Source organism: Staurois parvus, unplaced genomic scaffold (genome assembly GCF_062004578.1).
Source record: "Staurois parvus isolate SC_StPar_1 unplaced genomic scaffold, SC_StPar_1.0 ptg000538l, whole genome shotgun sequence".
NCBI lineage: Eukaryota > Metazoa > Chordata > Amphibia > Anura > Ranidae > Staurois > Staurois parvus.
Genome location: NW_028318334.1, coordinates 6,392,069 through 6,408,171, shown reverse-complemented (window position 1 = coordinate 6,408,171; position 16,103 = coordinate 6,392,069). Strand labels below are relative to the sequence as shown.

Here is a 16,103-nt window from a genome sequence, read left to right as displayed (position 1 = left end):
ATGTATAATCTATGGGCTGCTTTAATGTGTATGTTTTAAAACCTCAGTATAGGTTTTGGGAAGCTTATTAATGAGTCATTACACAGTATAGGCTTCAGCTGGTCTAAGTCCTTCCTGGCTGCAGGTCGTAAAACCTCAAGCATATCTACACCCAGAAAAAATGTAATGCATTACAACTTAGGTTTTTTCTATATGATCACTTGGTCATTTTATCATTAACATATTTCCTGTCCTATGGTGACAATTTTCATTCTCCCTACTGTAATAGGACAAAAGAAACAAGACAGGACTAAGAAAACCTGCCCCTCAATATAACTGATAAAAATGCAGAGAGCACAGGAAATTATCAGCTTACAAGATTTTCAGCAGGATCACCAGGTATTTTCTTCCACATGTATTTAATATTTAGCAGTCGTGTACCATGCTGCTAAGGTTCTAGTGATGGACTGTTAGCCACAAAGGAGCCAGGGTAAAATTTAGGCAAGAAACGTTAAGGTCTACACCTTCTAGACACCCTGTAGCCAAAACCCATTCAGTGGTTGCTAATATATTCATCTGCCAAGTTTGCTTCAAAGGATGGTCAGTGACCATGTTTCCATAATTTTTTAAATTATCCAACCCAGTAGTGAATTGATTCAGCTTTTTTCATTAGGCTCCACATAGACAGACAGAATATCACCAAGAAAGATGGAAGGTGGGAAATCTGGTCATCCTTATCTGGTGACACCTGCTAGATCTTCCTTGCACACATATGACCTCTGCACGTTTCTCTTTAGGAGGAATCTGAATAGTCTGAAAACAAGAAGGCACCACTGACACTTCATACCTGGGCAAATGTTCAGTTTTAAATCTTCAGCAATGAGATCAATTGTGGTGAAATCTGCTGTGTAGAAGGAATGTTTGTTTACGGGATCTGATGCAATTTCATTGAGTTCCGCTTCAACTGCTTTTCCAACACCTACAGCATACATAGTGATACCTGCAATGGGAACAACATGCAGAAGGGAAGAACAGTCAGCAAAAGTCCAGTCCTTGCTCAGTGTGAATTCTGACAAATCTTTGTGAGTCAGGCACAAGTCTGATAGAAACAAACAAGGAATTCATAGCCCAGCCTGTGTGTATGACGGTAGTAGAGTGTTCATCATGATGCTGAAAGAGTTTGAGTGATACCAGAGGTGGACTGACAACTCACGGGGCCCCCGGGCAATAGGGGATCATGGGGCCCCTGTGTCCTTGTCCACACTCAAAGCACACCCAAAAAAGCCTATAAAAAAGGTACCAGGGGCATTTCATGGGGCCCCCTACTGACCCCGGTGCTCGAATGGTCAGTCCGCCCCTGAGTGATACCCTTTATTGGCTAACTTGAGATATTGGCTAGTAGATTAAAAAGTTGTCTTCATGCACATTCTACCGGACCTCTGATGCCCCAATGACAACGTCATCACATCCACCGGGGCATTTGATGCTGTTTACATGACACGCCTTAACATTTCTCCTAAATGTGAGTAGATGTCTTGTTTTGAATAAATGTATTTTTTACTGCTATATGATGAGCAAACCCTTTGTGTTTACCTGGATTTATCCTTGTTGAGAGCTTTTTGATTCATCTTTTGGTGCAAGTTGGCATCCTGAGGATTGCTAAATGGTGATATTTGTAGCCATCTGGTAGGCTGGTTGATTCCTGACTGAAGCTGAGTGGTGACCCATCCATTTATTCAGTGAGGGTTCTCTCTGTTAAGTGCAGTTAGACCTTCTGTTTAGAGGTCTAAATTTCTGATAAGGGGCTTTAATATCACTCTTGGTGGAGTCCACAGTGGTGAAGAGTGGATACACAGGAAAGTTATGGCCATTTCTAGGCACAACAGAGCACCTTGATCTTTCCAGCACTTTATCGTGATCATTTTTTCACATCTGTCATTAACTTTTATGTATTTTCGGACTTATTTATTTACCTAATCACTCATTCACATATTTATCAATTTATTGCCATTCATGATTTAAGTAATTAATTTATGCACATATTTATTTACTTTATGCACTTTGACAGAGAAAAAAAAACAAAATTATATATATATATATATATATATATATATATATATATAATAGCTATTGACTAACTCTGACAAGCCATATCTTATAATTTAAAAAGAAATGTATATGTAATGTAGTCTAAATCACATTGCATAAACTGTAGCAGTGTGCAGTCTTGCTGTACAATATTTGGGGCTCATTTTTTGTCCATCTGACATGATCAGTGTAAGGAATCTGTCAAAATTTATTTTACAAGTTTTATCTGTAGATATCCAGAATGATCATTGGTTTTCTTACCAGCATCCTTGGCTCTTTTAGCCCATTCTGAGATATCATCCTGTGATTGGCCATCAGTAAACACCAAACCAATTTTCGGCACGTTGGGTCTGGCTCCTTCCTGTTGGGAGAAGCTGTGTTCCACCATATGCTTCAATGCCAGTCCAGTCATGGTGCCTTTCTCCATGTACGCAATGTTCTTCACTGCATTACTAATATCCTTTGATGTTTTAAACTGATTTAAGGAAAATTCAGTGCGCACCCGACTGGAATACTGAACCAGTCCTACATGTGTGCCATGGACTGACACGTCCAAGGAGTCCACAATCTTTATCACAAACTGCTTTACCAACTCAAAGTTCCAAGGTCGGACGCTTTTTGAGCCATCGATTACAAACACCAAATCAATGTAACCAGTGGAGCATTCTGGAATAGATAGAATGTATAGCATAGTTTAATGATGATATAAACAAAAGGAAAACTTTATTGAAGGTCAGCTTCCTAGTCAGTAGGAAAGATATGCTCTAACAAGGACTATTTGCATTAAAATTACCACAAAAGAAAACTCAACTCCCATGTTACAACAGGAGTATCACCGGATGTATGTAATCTTTGGTGTCAGTTGTGATATAATATAAGAGCTGGCACAGACTCAACATTTTCTAGAATGCCCAGTGCTAGACCTTCAGTTTAACAGTACTGCAAGTTCTGAAGCTAAAATGGCTGGTTTATTTAGAGATTCCATTGCAATATAAGTTTATATCAATACCCTTAATTTTTGTCATGTGTATTTGGGCAGCAGATCAGGGGATTTGAATTTTAATTTGGATCTTCAGAGTACTGGCAATCTATTTGCTCGGCTTTACTTTATTTTTGTATTTGTCGGCTGTCTTAATTTTTCCCCCCTTCATGTCAATGTGATTGCAACAAAAACCTCTCCAAGGCAGCTCAAATTTAAAATGCTCAAATACAAAACATATTATCCTCAAAACAATCTGAAGGCAATCTGCATTTTACTTGCATTCGACATGTCCATGCACATTTAACTTAAGATCAGAGTGCCTCTTTAAGTTGTTACAGAAAACATCTGTATTATGTATCTCTAATTATCTGCCAAAGGCATAGTTGAACTGAGATGAGAGTCTTGGGCTTGCTTGGCACAAGGAGAGAGGAAGTCCATATGATGAAAGCCCATGTGTGCACTTGTTGAGGTTGTAAATGCGACCTTACCAGGGGTAGACCATGACAATCTGAACAGCCAGCCAGTGCTTGAGGTCTGCTTTTATATTTGGCCACCTTATGAGAAGAGCTGGGAGGTCAAATGGGTGAGCTTATTGGAAAGCACAGATATTTTGTAACTTTAAAGTGGAAGGCAAGTCAAAACCTGACTAAGCTTAAATTTCCTCCCACCCCATTTTAAGCCTATTCTATTTACCCTGTAAAAGGAAAGATGCCTATACATACCGAAGGATTTTTTTCAGCGGGAACATGGGGAAACGCAGTTCCGTCACCTCCAGCACTGGATGTATGTAATAACAAGGGGTGTTGGTTTGTGCTGGAGGGTATATTGATGGTTGCTGCTAGGTGTTCTATTGTTGCTGGAGGGGGTCTACTCTGGAGTGGGGGGTCTATTGTTGCTGGGGGGGAGTCTTATGTTTTTGGGGGAGCAATTTGTTGCTGGGAAATTACTACTGTTGAGAGAGGGGGTCAGGGGTGGACTGACAACTCATGGGGCCCCCAGGCAACAGGGGATCATGGGGCCCCTGTGTCCTCGCCCACACTCAAACCACACCCAAAAAAGCCTATGAAAAGGTACCAGGGGCATCTCATGGGGCCCCCTACTGACCTTGGGCCCTCGGGCAGTGCCCGAGTTCCCAAATGGTCAGTCCGCCCCTGGAGGGGGTGTATTATTGCTGGCTGCTGGAGGGTTCTGAGATCTGTTGTTCTTGGGGCTCTATTGTTGCTGGGGGGGCTCTATTGTTGCTGGCTACAGGGGATCTATTTTACTGCTTTATTATCATTAACAAACTCCAAATTACTTAGCACAACAATATGATAATTTGTTCTATATTCTCTAAAAGGTGCAGTACTAAGAAGGGCATAGGATGAGGAACCAAGGGGTGGTGTTTGGAGGTGGGTAGGGGGCAGAGACAGGGGTGATTCAGAAGGGGGGAGTTCCTGCATCTGTTCTGAGTGGAAAAAAGCCCTGTACTTGTGTAGAGGAGACATCACTGACAACTTCTGAAGTCACTCTGGTCCAGTCACGTGATTGAGTCCCAGCAGTGGCTTCAGTGAAGAGGAGGGACAGTGGATAATGGATTCCCTATAGTAAGCCTATGGGTGATGTCAACACCCAGTCTCTGCAGTCGGTGTCGGAGATCTCTCCTCTACATTGAAGCCAGTGCTGGAAAGATCATGTGAGTGGACCAGACAGACTACAGAATAGGTAAGTATAAAAATGTTTTCCTTTTACAGGGTAGACAGCATAGGCTTATGATGGGAGAGAGTAGATTTAAGCTTAGTTAGGATTTGCCTTGCCCCCCACTTTAAATGACAAGTACAAAATAAGCTAGAGAAGTAAAAAAGCTGCCAGTTGGCCTTATCTTAGAATAAAAAATTATCATGTTCTGATGCAGTGGAGACCTCATCTTCACTGGCACATGTATCTTGCTCCCTCATTGGCTCTTATTGATTCCTGTCAACTTGACAAGAGAGAGTGGCATTAATTAAAGCCTATGGGGCTGCAGGGTGCAAGCCCAGAGTTGAAGTGGAGATCTCCAGTGCTCCTGTTTCTATAGAAACCCAAAGGTTGAGTTGGCAGTGTGCAGTAGTTTTTGAAGGTGAGCATAAGCCAGACCAAATGCCCATAGTAAATATGGGTTATCTTGCCCTCCATTGCTACTTACTATGAAAAGCAACAATTAGACCCCCATAAATAATTACTGGGGCTGAAATAGCTCTGTGTACCCATGACCTGTGTGAGGCAGAGGCATGACTGGTCACATTAACCATGAAGCCTGAGGCCTTAATGAATTATAAGACATAATATTGAAGTGTGAAGCCCAGAATGGGACAAGTGAAGGTTGTTGTATAATATATAATAGGACTCCTCTCCTTATTCATTAAGTAGTGCAGGTATCTAGAGGTATCTACCTTAGGGTCCAGCAATAATTTTTGGCACTGAAAACCATTGCATGTTCACTTTAATGTGTCTCTTCTATAGCTGCCAGTTTTTTGGATACTCACTGTTACAAGTTTTTCCATCTGCTTGAAGTTCTTGGCCCTCTGGGCAAATGCAGTGGTATGATCCTGGAGTGCTGACACATTTAAATTCACATCCATGGTCCACAACGTTGCACATGTCATTAGCTGGAAGTATATAAAAATGATGGAATGAACACTATAAGTTAAATCAGCACTATGAGTGCAATCAAATTTATAACAGTGCTGGGCCATTGTTCATAGTTAAATGGATGAGCTGTAATGGTGTCTACTATGGACAGTTTTGGGTATTAGTTTTTCATCATTTTGACATATTTGGTATCTATTTACTTGACTTTGAAGAAAGCTATTATTTTCTAAGAGTGTGTAAAAGTTAAAACAACAAAAAAATATCTGTGACTGCAAGTGATTGGCACAGATTTTCCCAGCAGTGTTTCTCTTTTACGGCTTAATAGAATACTGTAGGTCAGCCTTTCTCAACCTTAACACAGAGGAACCCTTGAAATAACTTTCTGGTATCAGGGAACCCCTGCTAAATATGACTATATCTACAACTCATGATACATTAGTGTGATGGTCAGTAGGAAGAATGCTCCTTACACTTGTGGTCATTGGGAAGAATTATTCCCTTATAGATAACTAAAAAGATCAACAGTGTCAGTGGGAGGGACAAATTGCTCATTGCTCAAGGAACCCTTAGCAACCTCTACAGGAACCATTGGGTTCCATAGAACAGTGGTTGAGAAACCCTGCTGTAGATAATTACCTAAATGATCAGAAAGGGAGTAACTGAAATTTGCAGTTTACTAAATGGAAAGAAAAATTAGAAGCAATAATACAAAGAAGGTTTAGGATGGCAAAGAGAATGCATACACTGCAGAATAGTACAAAACAGATTATGAGTGATGCAGAAGCATATCCTTGCATTATCATGTGTGGCCTCTTAACATAGGTGAACAGCTGGAGGCATCCTAGGACAAAGGTCCACCCAAAATGGAGACAGGCACCTCACAGTAGCTAGGTCTTCAGGAGAAGCTGTGTGCAGTTGGGTTCCTGCCAGACTGCCCACACATCTTTTCTGACAGTGGAAAGTCACTAAACTGGAAGACCATGTTAACAGCTATTCTTGGGTTATTAGGTGTGGCCTCTTAAAACAGGTGAATAGCTGGAGGCATATAAGGCCTGAGGACAAAGGGTCACCCCAACTTGGTACAGGTTCCTCACAGTAGGTAAGATTTCAATAGAAGCTGTGTACTGTTGTGTTCCTGCCAGACAGCCCACACACCAGTTCAGACAGTGGAAGACCATTTTCACCTTTCACCTGGATTTTCCCAGCTATCCCTGCATTATCAGGTGTGTTCTCTTGACACAGTTGAACAGCTGGAGGTATCCAAGGCCTGAGGACAAGGGGTCACCCAAAACAGGGACAGGCACCTCACAGTAGCTAGGTCTTCGGGAGAAGCTGGGTGCAATTGAATCCTACCAAACTTCCTGCAGACCAGTTCTGACAGTGGAAACAGCTGAAGGGATCCAAGGACTGAGGACAAAGGACCACCCAAAACAGGGACAGGTACCTCACAGTAGCTAGGTCTTCGGGAGAAGCTGGGTGCAATTGGGCTCTTGGAAGACTGGCCACACACTGGTTTTGACAGTGAAAAATCTCTCACCTGGAAGACCATTATACCAGCTATTCCTGTGTTATTAGGTGTGGCATCTTAACACAGGTGAACAGCTGGAGGGACAAATGCCTGAGGACAAAAGGTCACCCCAACTGGAGACAGGCTTCTCACAGTAGCTGGGTCTTCAGGAGAAGCTGTGTAATATTGGGTCCTAAAAGACTGCCACACACCAGTCCTGAAAGTGGAACGTCTCTCACCTGGAAGTCCATTTTCCCAGCTATCTCTGCATAATTAGGTGTGGCCTCTTAACACAGGTGAACAGCTGGAGGGATCCAAGGCCTGAGGACAAGGTGTCACCCCAACTGGGGACAGGCTCCTTACAGTAGCTGAACCTTCATTTGAAGCTGTGTGCAATTGGGTTCCTGGCAGACTACCTGAACACCAATTCTGACAGTGGAAGGTCTCTCACCTGGAAGATTATTTTCTTGCCTATCCTTATCGTATCAGGTGTGACCTCTCTGAGCTGCTGAGAATGGGGGGAAGCTGAGAGACATATTTTTCTTGGGCATGCCTGCATCAAAGCGTGTGACTATAGCTGGCAGAGCCTTCCACTCAGTACACAGGAGGTTATTTTAAAAAGTTGCCCATTTAGTGTTCTTTATGAACAAAAGTGACATTACAGTTTAAAGGTAGATACAGTGTTTAAATCAACACCTCACTGCACACATGAAGCTATGACAGCGGCATGTAAAAAGCAGAGTATAATACGTCTGGTGGTCTTCATAGTTACTGCATTATTCAAAATGAGTAGTTAAGTTTCTCAGACTAAATACAATATACTGGAATCTCAGTTGAGTTAGGCTGTACTGTCTCATAAAAATCATTTGGTTAAATTTCCCTTTAACTGTTTTAAAGTATATACCTCTACTGAACATGCATGCACTGCGGTTTTCATATTGGCTTTAATTGAAGTCAAATCTCTTTGGAAGTGGTTTTTTTTTAATTCCATTTTCAAAGTCATTAAACAGGAAATACCATGCAAGCAGAGCATAAACTGTAAGGATGATATTTATAATCTTAAGCAAAGGAAACAGAGGCTAAAACAATTATTGTACATTCTTTGAACTGGCAGAAAGCTGTAGTGTTCACTGATTGCATTAACTCCTGTGCCATCTCCAGTTTGAAATGAAATACAGAACTTTCTTAACTACTGTTCCTGCTATTTCCTGCCCCAGGAGCCCGCCAACTATACAACCTGGCAAACAAAATGCATCAAGCTCTTATCAAAACCGCAGGTCTCAATAGTAAGTAGAAAGGCACATAATGAAAAAATGGTCTGTTTATCTTAAACCTGGATTAGATGTATGTACATAAAGCTTAACTGGTTTCAGAATAAACCATGCATGAAACATGGACACCCAGAAACAGTCCTAGCAGACTTGGCCCGTGCTTTTATTCAGCAAGGTAGCAAACAAACGGTTTCAATGCAGGGGGGCTTTACATAGCAAGCCCATAGCATAAAATAAACAAAACATATCTTTGTCCAAGTCAATAACTGAACTGAGGTCAGTTCCCAGCTAACAGGGTCCCCGATAATGGGTACCCCAAAAAGAAACAGATACCTGTTTAGTGGTCTGTCAGCACTCAGACTTTTCACCTAGCAGCAGGTTCCAACAGCAGAGAAAGTGAAAAAACTCTCATGCATCATTCAGCTTCTATATATTTTATTTATTATGAGTACTTACCTGTATATAGCCTCATCAATTTACTCAGTGCTATATATATATATATATATATATATATATATATATATATAGGTGAAACTCGAGAAATTTGAATATCGTGCAAAAGTTCATTTATTTCAGTAATGCAACTTAAAAGGTGAAACTAATATATGAGATAGACTCATTACATGCAAAGCAAGATAGTTCAAGCCATGATTTCTCATAATTGTGATGATTATGGCTTACAGCTCATGAAAACCCCAAATCCACAATCTCAGAAATATAGAATATTACATGCAATCAATAAAACAAGGATTGTACATAGAACAATATCAGACCTCTGAAAAGTATAAGCATGCATATGTACTCAGTACTTGGTTTTGGCCCCTTTTGCAGCAATTACTGCCTCACTGTGACGTGGCATGGAAGCTATCAGCCTGTGGCACTGCTGAGGTGTTATAGAAGACCAGGATGCTTCAATAGCGGCCTTCAGGTCTTCTGCATTGTTCGGTCTCATGTCTCTCATCTTTCTCTTGGCAATGCCCCATAGATTCTCTATGAGGTTCAGGTCAGGCGAGTTTGCTGGCCAATCAAGCACAGTAATCCCAGGGTCATTGAACCAGGTTTTGGTGCTTTTGGCAGTGTGGGCAGGTGCCAAGTCCTGCTGGAAAATGAAGTCAGCATCCCCATAAAGCTCGTCTGCGGAAGGAAGCATGAAGTGCTCCAAAATCTCCTGGTAGACGGCTGCGTTGACCCTGGACTTAATGAAGCACAGTGGACCAACACCAGCAGATGACATGGCTCCCCAAATCAACACAGACTGGAAACTTCACACTGGACTTCAAGCATCTTGCAGTGTGTGCCTCTCCATTCTTCCTCTATACTCTGGGTCCTTGGTTTCCAAATGAGATGCAAAAGTTGCTCTCATCAGAAAAGAGGACTTTGGACCACTGAGCAACAGACCAGGTCTGTTTTTCTTTAGCCCAGATAAGACGCTTCTGACATTGTTTGTTGTTCAGGAGTGGCTTGACAAGAAGAATACGATATTTGAAGCCCATGTCCAGGATCCGTCTGTGTGTGGTGGCTCTTGATGCACTGACTCCAGCCTCAGTCCACTCTTTGTGAAAGTCCCTAACACTTTTGAATGGACTTTTCCTGACAATCCTCTCCAGGCTGTGGTCATCCCTGCTGCTTGTGCACCTTTTTCTTCCACATAACTTTCTATTAATGTGCTTTGATACAGCACTTTGGGAACATCCAACTTCTTTTGCAATTACCTTTTGGGTGTCAATGATGATTTTCTGCACAACTGTCAGGTCAGCAGTCTTTCCCATGATTGTGATTCCTACTGAACCAGACTGAGAGACCATTTAAAGGCTCAGGAACCCTTTGCAGGTGTTATGGCTTAATTAGCTGATTAGAGTGGGACACTTTGAGCCTAGAATATTGCACCTTTTCACAATATTCAAATTTTTTGAGATAGTGGATTTTGAGTTTTCATGAACTGAAAGCCATAATCATCACAATTATGACAAATCACAGCTTGAACTATCTTGCTTTGCATGTAATGAGTCTATCTCATATATTAGTTTCATCTTTTAAGTTGCATTACTGAAATAAATTAACTTTTGCATGATATTCAAATTTTTTGAGTTTCACCTGTATATACAGTATATATATATATATATATATATATATATATATTTAGTTTTTTTCACATCATATAAAGACCTGTGGATGACTGAGACTAATAATGAAAAGTCTACCAGGTTCCATAAGAACCTATGAATGGATTCTACAAAGTCTCAGGGCTCCAGGACCTAGAAAAGAACTTAATAGGAATCTGAAAAAACAAAAAGTTTGTTTTCCGCACATCAGTCATAGAAAATCTTAAATCAACAAAACATGAAACTGCTAGCTGCTAACTTTCACCCTTGAAAGTAAATTATGTTATACAAAAACCTTTTTTGTGCCAGTCAATGTTTGAAAACTGGAGTGAGAGTCTTAGGTGTACTCTGTAAAGGCTTGCTATTACTCTAATGAGGGTGATTGTATGCATTTCAGCTTTATAGAAGTGTTCACGGAGTGTTCACAATTTACATAATTTTATTTATTTATTTCATTTATTTTAATTTTATTTTATTTTAATTTTTTTTTTCATTTATTTTTGTTTCATGAGTGTACACTGATTGTTCACATTTATATATATTTATTTACAGTGTACACAGAGTGATTTCACAATTCACGTGTTGCTCACGATTTGAATCTTGTTTTGATTTATTTTGCACACATTTGGCCCTGCATATACCCTTCCCTTCTGTTCTGACTGATGACGAGGAGCGCATTTTGTGTTCTACACAAAATTTAAAGTGTATTCCCCATTCTGCTGTTGTGTGTTAGAAAATCCCACTATGTTTGCTATGTGTTCCCATTCACAAGGCTTACTTAAAAATAATTTAAATATAGGAGGAGGCCTTGGGCAGACTGCGAGCAACTTACTCCCCACTGGCAAAAATAGGGACATCTTGCATTTCCTCTCATAATTCAGAACCCAAGCCCTGAAATCTGTATGACTTTGTTAGGACAAACACTATTGAAATCTAGTATACAACTAACAATGAAAACATTTTAATTTGTTTCAAGTTATGCTTTATGAACCTGTAACAAATATAAAGTAAGTGTTATCCCAATTTGACTGTAAAAAGTGGAAATAAACTTTTAAAGTCCTGCAGCGAATGGCCTGAAATCGGACCCATCTACCCAAAAGGTAATACCTCATCAACTCTACTTCCCACTTTATGGCCAGACACTCTTTTTCATCTATTGAATAGTTCCTCTCTCTGCAGGAGCTAGTTTCCGGCTGTTCTGCTCCATTGATTTCTTGCGACAGGACTGCTCCCAGAGGAACATCAGAGACATTGGTTTGTCAGACGTTCCTAACAGACATTATACTGACTTCAGCAATTTGAAAAACTCCCTCTGCCTCTTTATTCCATTTTACCATGATGGACTTGGGGCCTCTTGCTTCCATGATTTCTAGGCTAAAACTTATGGAAAAATGTGGAACAGCTCTTTTGCTATAACCTCAGAGGACTTATTCCTGAGAGGGATTATTTTTGGATACCAGAAGGCATAGTCAAGGATTGTCAGCATGAAAATGTGGTTGGGGTGCATGAAGCAAGCTTTACAATATTTCCCAACTGATTTGCATATATAGGACAAGAAAAATTGCTGCTCATTCCTATTCTTTTTAATACCTCTAAATGACCACCTCATGGAACGGGCCTGTTCCAGTACTATCCTTGTGTGAGACTGGAAAACTACCGTCTGCTTCACAACTTGCTCCCATTCCTTTTTTACAGTAAATTCTGAATACTGAAAAATGAGGGTATACTACTAGCTGGCTCTGATGTACCCTGTTTATAATTTTTACATTTTTTAATGGATTTGCTAAATTAGGATCCCACAAGTTTGCGGACCCAAAATCTTCCTTGGTTCACAGTATATCTGTTGTTTTTGGCACAGGGACAGTTTTCTTTTACTCCCCAATCTACGATTGCTAGTACAAAATATATTTTCTTAACATACATTTTCATGACCTGTGCCCAGTTTGTACCCCCACTGTTCCCCAAACAGGTGTAAATCACAGCCCAGTATTCAACTGTACACCAAGTTCTTAACTAGGTATGAGATGAAAAGTCCTGGGTTTCGTTCGAGCATGGTTCGGCAGACTTCGAAGAAGTTCAGATGAAAAACCCAGCTGAAACCAATAGGAGCTGAATCTGACAAATGCTATTTTTTTTAGTTAATAGGCAAATGAGCATAAAAAATAACATGGAGGTGGTGGGCACTACCCTGCGAAAAAGTGCTTCAGCAGCAGTGACATTTACAAAGGAAAATAAATGCTCTACGAATAAGCTCTGGATACAGTGAAACACACTTGCAGGTTCAGGTGGATTCCTTTGTGCACCGTCCATTTGAATAAACATACACAAGGCTTTCAAATATAGAATGTCTTCCTTTTTTTTTCTTCTGTCTGAAAGAGGAATTTATGGCGCAACCACTGGGAGCTAGGAATCAGAGCCAAAGGAGTGAGGGGTATGTGTGCCTGGAACGCGACCAAAAAAATTGGAAAAAAAGTGTTTAACATTTCAAAAATAACATTTCATTGCCAACTTTATTCTTTTTTTTTTTAAAGCACATAGACCCCCTTAAGGATCTGCTATGTATTTTAGGGGACCTTTGGAAGGGTCTGTGTGCTGCTTTTTTATAATAAAATCTGGCAATTAAATGTAATTTGCCTTCAATTTAAAATTTATAATTTTGTTTTCTTTACAAATATCACTTTTGCTGTAGCACGTCCAATGGCAATAAATAAAAAACATTTAGGTAGGGTCCCCCCTCCCCTATAATATGCCCTTTGAGTCTGGTATGGATTTTAAAGGGGTTCATCATACAAAAGTAAATCCATACCAGACCCTGTAACCACTTGAGCTCCAGACAGTTTTACCCCCTTCATGACCGGGGAACTTTTTTACTTTAACTGGCAAGTGCGCAGTCATGCAACACTGTACCCAAATTTATATAATTTTTTTTCACACAAATAAAGCTTTCTTTTGGTGGTATTTGATCACCACTGTACTTTTATGATATAAATGAAAAAAGAATGACCGTTTTGCGGGAAAAAAACAATATTTTCTACTTTCTGTTATAAAACATATCCAATAAAATCAATTTTCGCCATAAATTTAGGACAAAATATATTCTGCTACATGTCTTTAGCAAAACAACAACCTAATAAGTGTATATTTGTTTTTTTGTGAAAGTTATAGCGTCTACAAACTACGATATCTATATTTGAAATCTGTCATTCCTGATGTACTGACTGCCTATTTCATTTCACGAGGCCCTTAAAATTCCAGAACAGTACTAATACCCCCCAAATAACCCCTTTTTGGAGAGTAGACAGTCAGAAATTTAGTAAGAGCCATGGTGAGTTTTTTTGAAGTTGTAATGTTTTTGTCACAATTTTTCATAAAATGAAGAAATAATGAAAAAATGAATCAAAATTTTTTTTTCATACTGTTACCAGTGCAGTACAGCATCACCATATGACTGGTGTAGCAGTGATTAGGTACATTGACTGATGACAGTATGTAATAAAATAAATAATTTTTTTAACAAATATATTTTAATACTTTTATTTCCTTTTATTATCGTTTTTATTCTCCTTTTTTTTACAGATCACTGTAGAAGCAATAGCGTTAGCTGTCATGAATCGGTTAACCATTCATGAACAGCTTGCTTTTGTTTGAGATCTGTGATTGGCTAAGCTAATCACATGGTACAAGCAGCCAAGTACCATGTGATTGCTTTGGGACAATCACAGATCAAAATAGCAAGCAAGCTGTTCATGAATGGAACCCCATTCAAGATAAATTGTTTACATTGTTATCATATGATCACTATAACCAATCACGCATGTTACCCGGTTATTGATTGCTGGTAACAGTGACCCAATGTGTCCTGTAGATACAGTGACTACAGGAGGGACACTCTGCATGCTCCTAAACAGGTGCAGACTCAATCATTTGTATATACAGTACGTGACTAAGCCTGCACGTGCCGCCCCGCCGCAGTAAATCTACTGTGCAGGAGCAGCAAGTGGTTAACCGCTTTCCCGCCGCCGTATAGCAAATATACTGCTACAGGGCAACAGGAGTGCACAAAAGATTTTGCATCTCCTGGTAGGGGGCGCACGTGAACGACACGCGTGCCCTACCAACGCCGCTATTCACAGCCTTGGCTGTCAATTATCGGGTACCAGCCGGTAATTACTCGCCGGTGATCCAGCAGGATTACCGATGGAGGGAGAGAACTGTAAGTGAACAAAACAGTTCACTCCCCTGTCAACTCCTGCGTACTGTTATGCATGGCTTTGCATAGCAGAGCCATGCATTGCAGTGTGCTTACAGTGAAGCACACACCAGCACACTGTAAAACAGAACACAGTTAATCCTTTGATCACCCCACATGTTAACCCCTTCCTGCCCAGTGCCATTAGTACAGTGTCAGTGCTTATTATTAGCACTTATTACTCTATTGGTGTCACTTGGGATGTCAGTGACACCAAGTCAGATCCCCCCAGTGTCAGAATGCCTGCTGCAGTCCCGCTATAAGTCGCTGATTGCCACTATTACTAGTAAAAATCAAAAATAAGAAAAAAAATCCCAGTATACATACCACCATTTGTAAATGCTATAACTTTCAAGTGAACCAATTAATTTACACGTATTGGGACTTTTTTTTTAGCAAAGACATGTAGAAGAATACATTTTGGCCTAAATTTATGATGAAATTTGATTTTTTTAAATTTCTATACTGGACATGTTTAATAGCAAAAAGTCAAACATATAGTCTTTTTTCCTCAAAATTGTCGGTCTTTTTTTTTTTTGTACAGCACAAAAAATATAAACCGCAGAGTCTCCCAAATTCTCTAATTTTCGATTCCCCTTATCTTATCATAGCACAACTCCCAATTTGAAGATGAAAGGGTGAGTATCCTGTTTTCCAGAATGGCGTGCATGGTCTTTCATTGATCAGAACGTTGACCCGGCAGGTCGCTACATCTTTCTTAACCTCTTGGCGCCGGCCGCATGCAAATGTGTGGCCTCCCGTCCTCTGGGCCTTGGCACTGAGCGGCCGCACATTTGCTTGCAATTAAGAAAAACATATATGCTGAGAGCGCGCGTCCTGCGCGCTCCCAGCACACAAGTCCGGTACTCACGGAAAGGTCCCGATCTCCTCTTTCGATTGGGACCTTTCCCGATCATGTGACCCTAAAACCCCGCCCCGCCTCCCAGCTTCTGAAACCCTTAAAGTAGTTAAATGAGATCTGGAGGAGCATAGAGTTACCCTAGCTTCGGTCTATCTTCCTAATCAGGCTCAATTGACATTTCTAGAAGACATACTGAACAATCTGCAGAACTTCATGGAGGGAGGTGTATATTTTGGGCGTTGACTTAAACTTGGCTCTTGACCCCCTTCTTGATACGTCGTGATCTACTTTGCATTTATCCTACCTGTGTCTTCGGCGTATCAAGAAAGCTTTGGCTTCTCTTAGACTGGTGGATGTATGGCGTATTTTACATCCTAATGACCAGGATTACTCTTTCTATTCTTTCCCACATGACAGTTATTCCAGCATAGACTATCTTTTTCTCTCCCATTC

The 16,103-nt window shown here is 40.4% G+C and overlaps 1 protein-coding gene across 3 annotated transcripts in view; it reads right to left on the bottom strand.

The window, feature by feature from the left end:
* The window catches only part of MATN4 (matrilin 4), a 135,515-nt gene that overhangs the window by 7,679 nt on the left and 111,733 nt on the right, over positions 1-16,103 (bottom strand). For all 3 annotated transcript variants that reach the window (XM_089690644.1, XM_089690645.1, XM_089690646.1), the window contains 3 exons: positions 5,554-5,676; positions 2,329-2,733; positions 827-979 (listed from right to left, as the gene is read on the bottom strand). In XM_089690644.1, the coding sequence (XP_089546770.1) occupies positions 827-979; positions 2,329-2,733; positions 5,554-5,676 (681 nt within the window). The remainder of the gene's footprint in view (positions 1-826; positions 980-2,328; positions 2,734-5,553; positions 5,677-16,103) is intronic.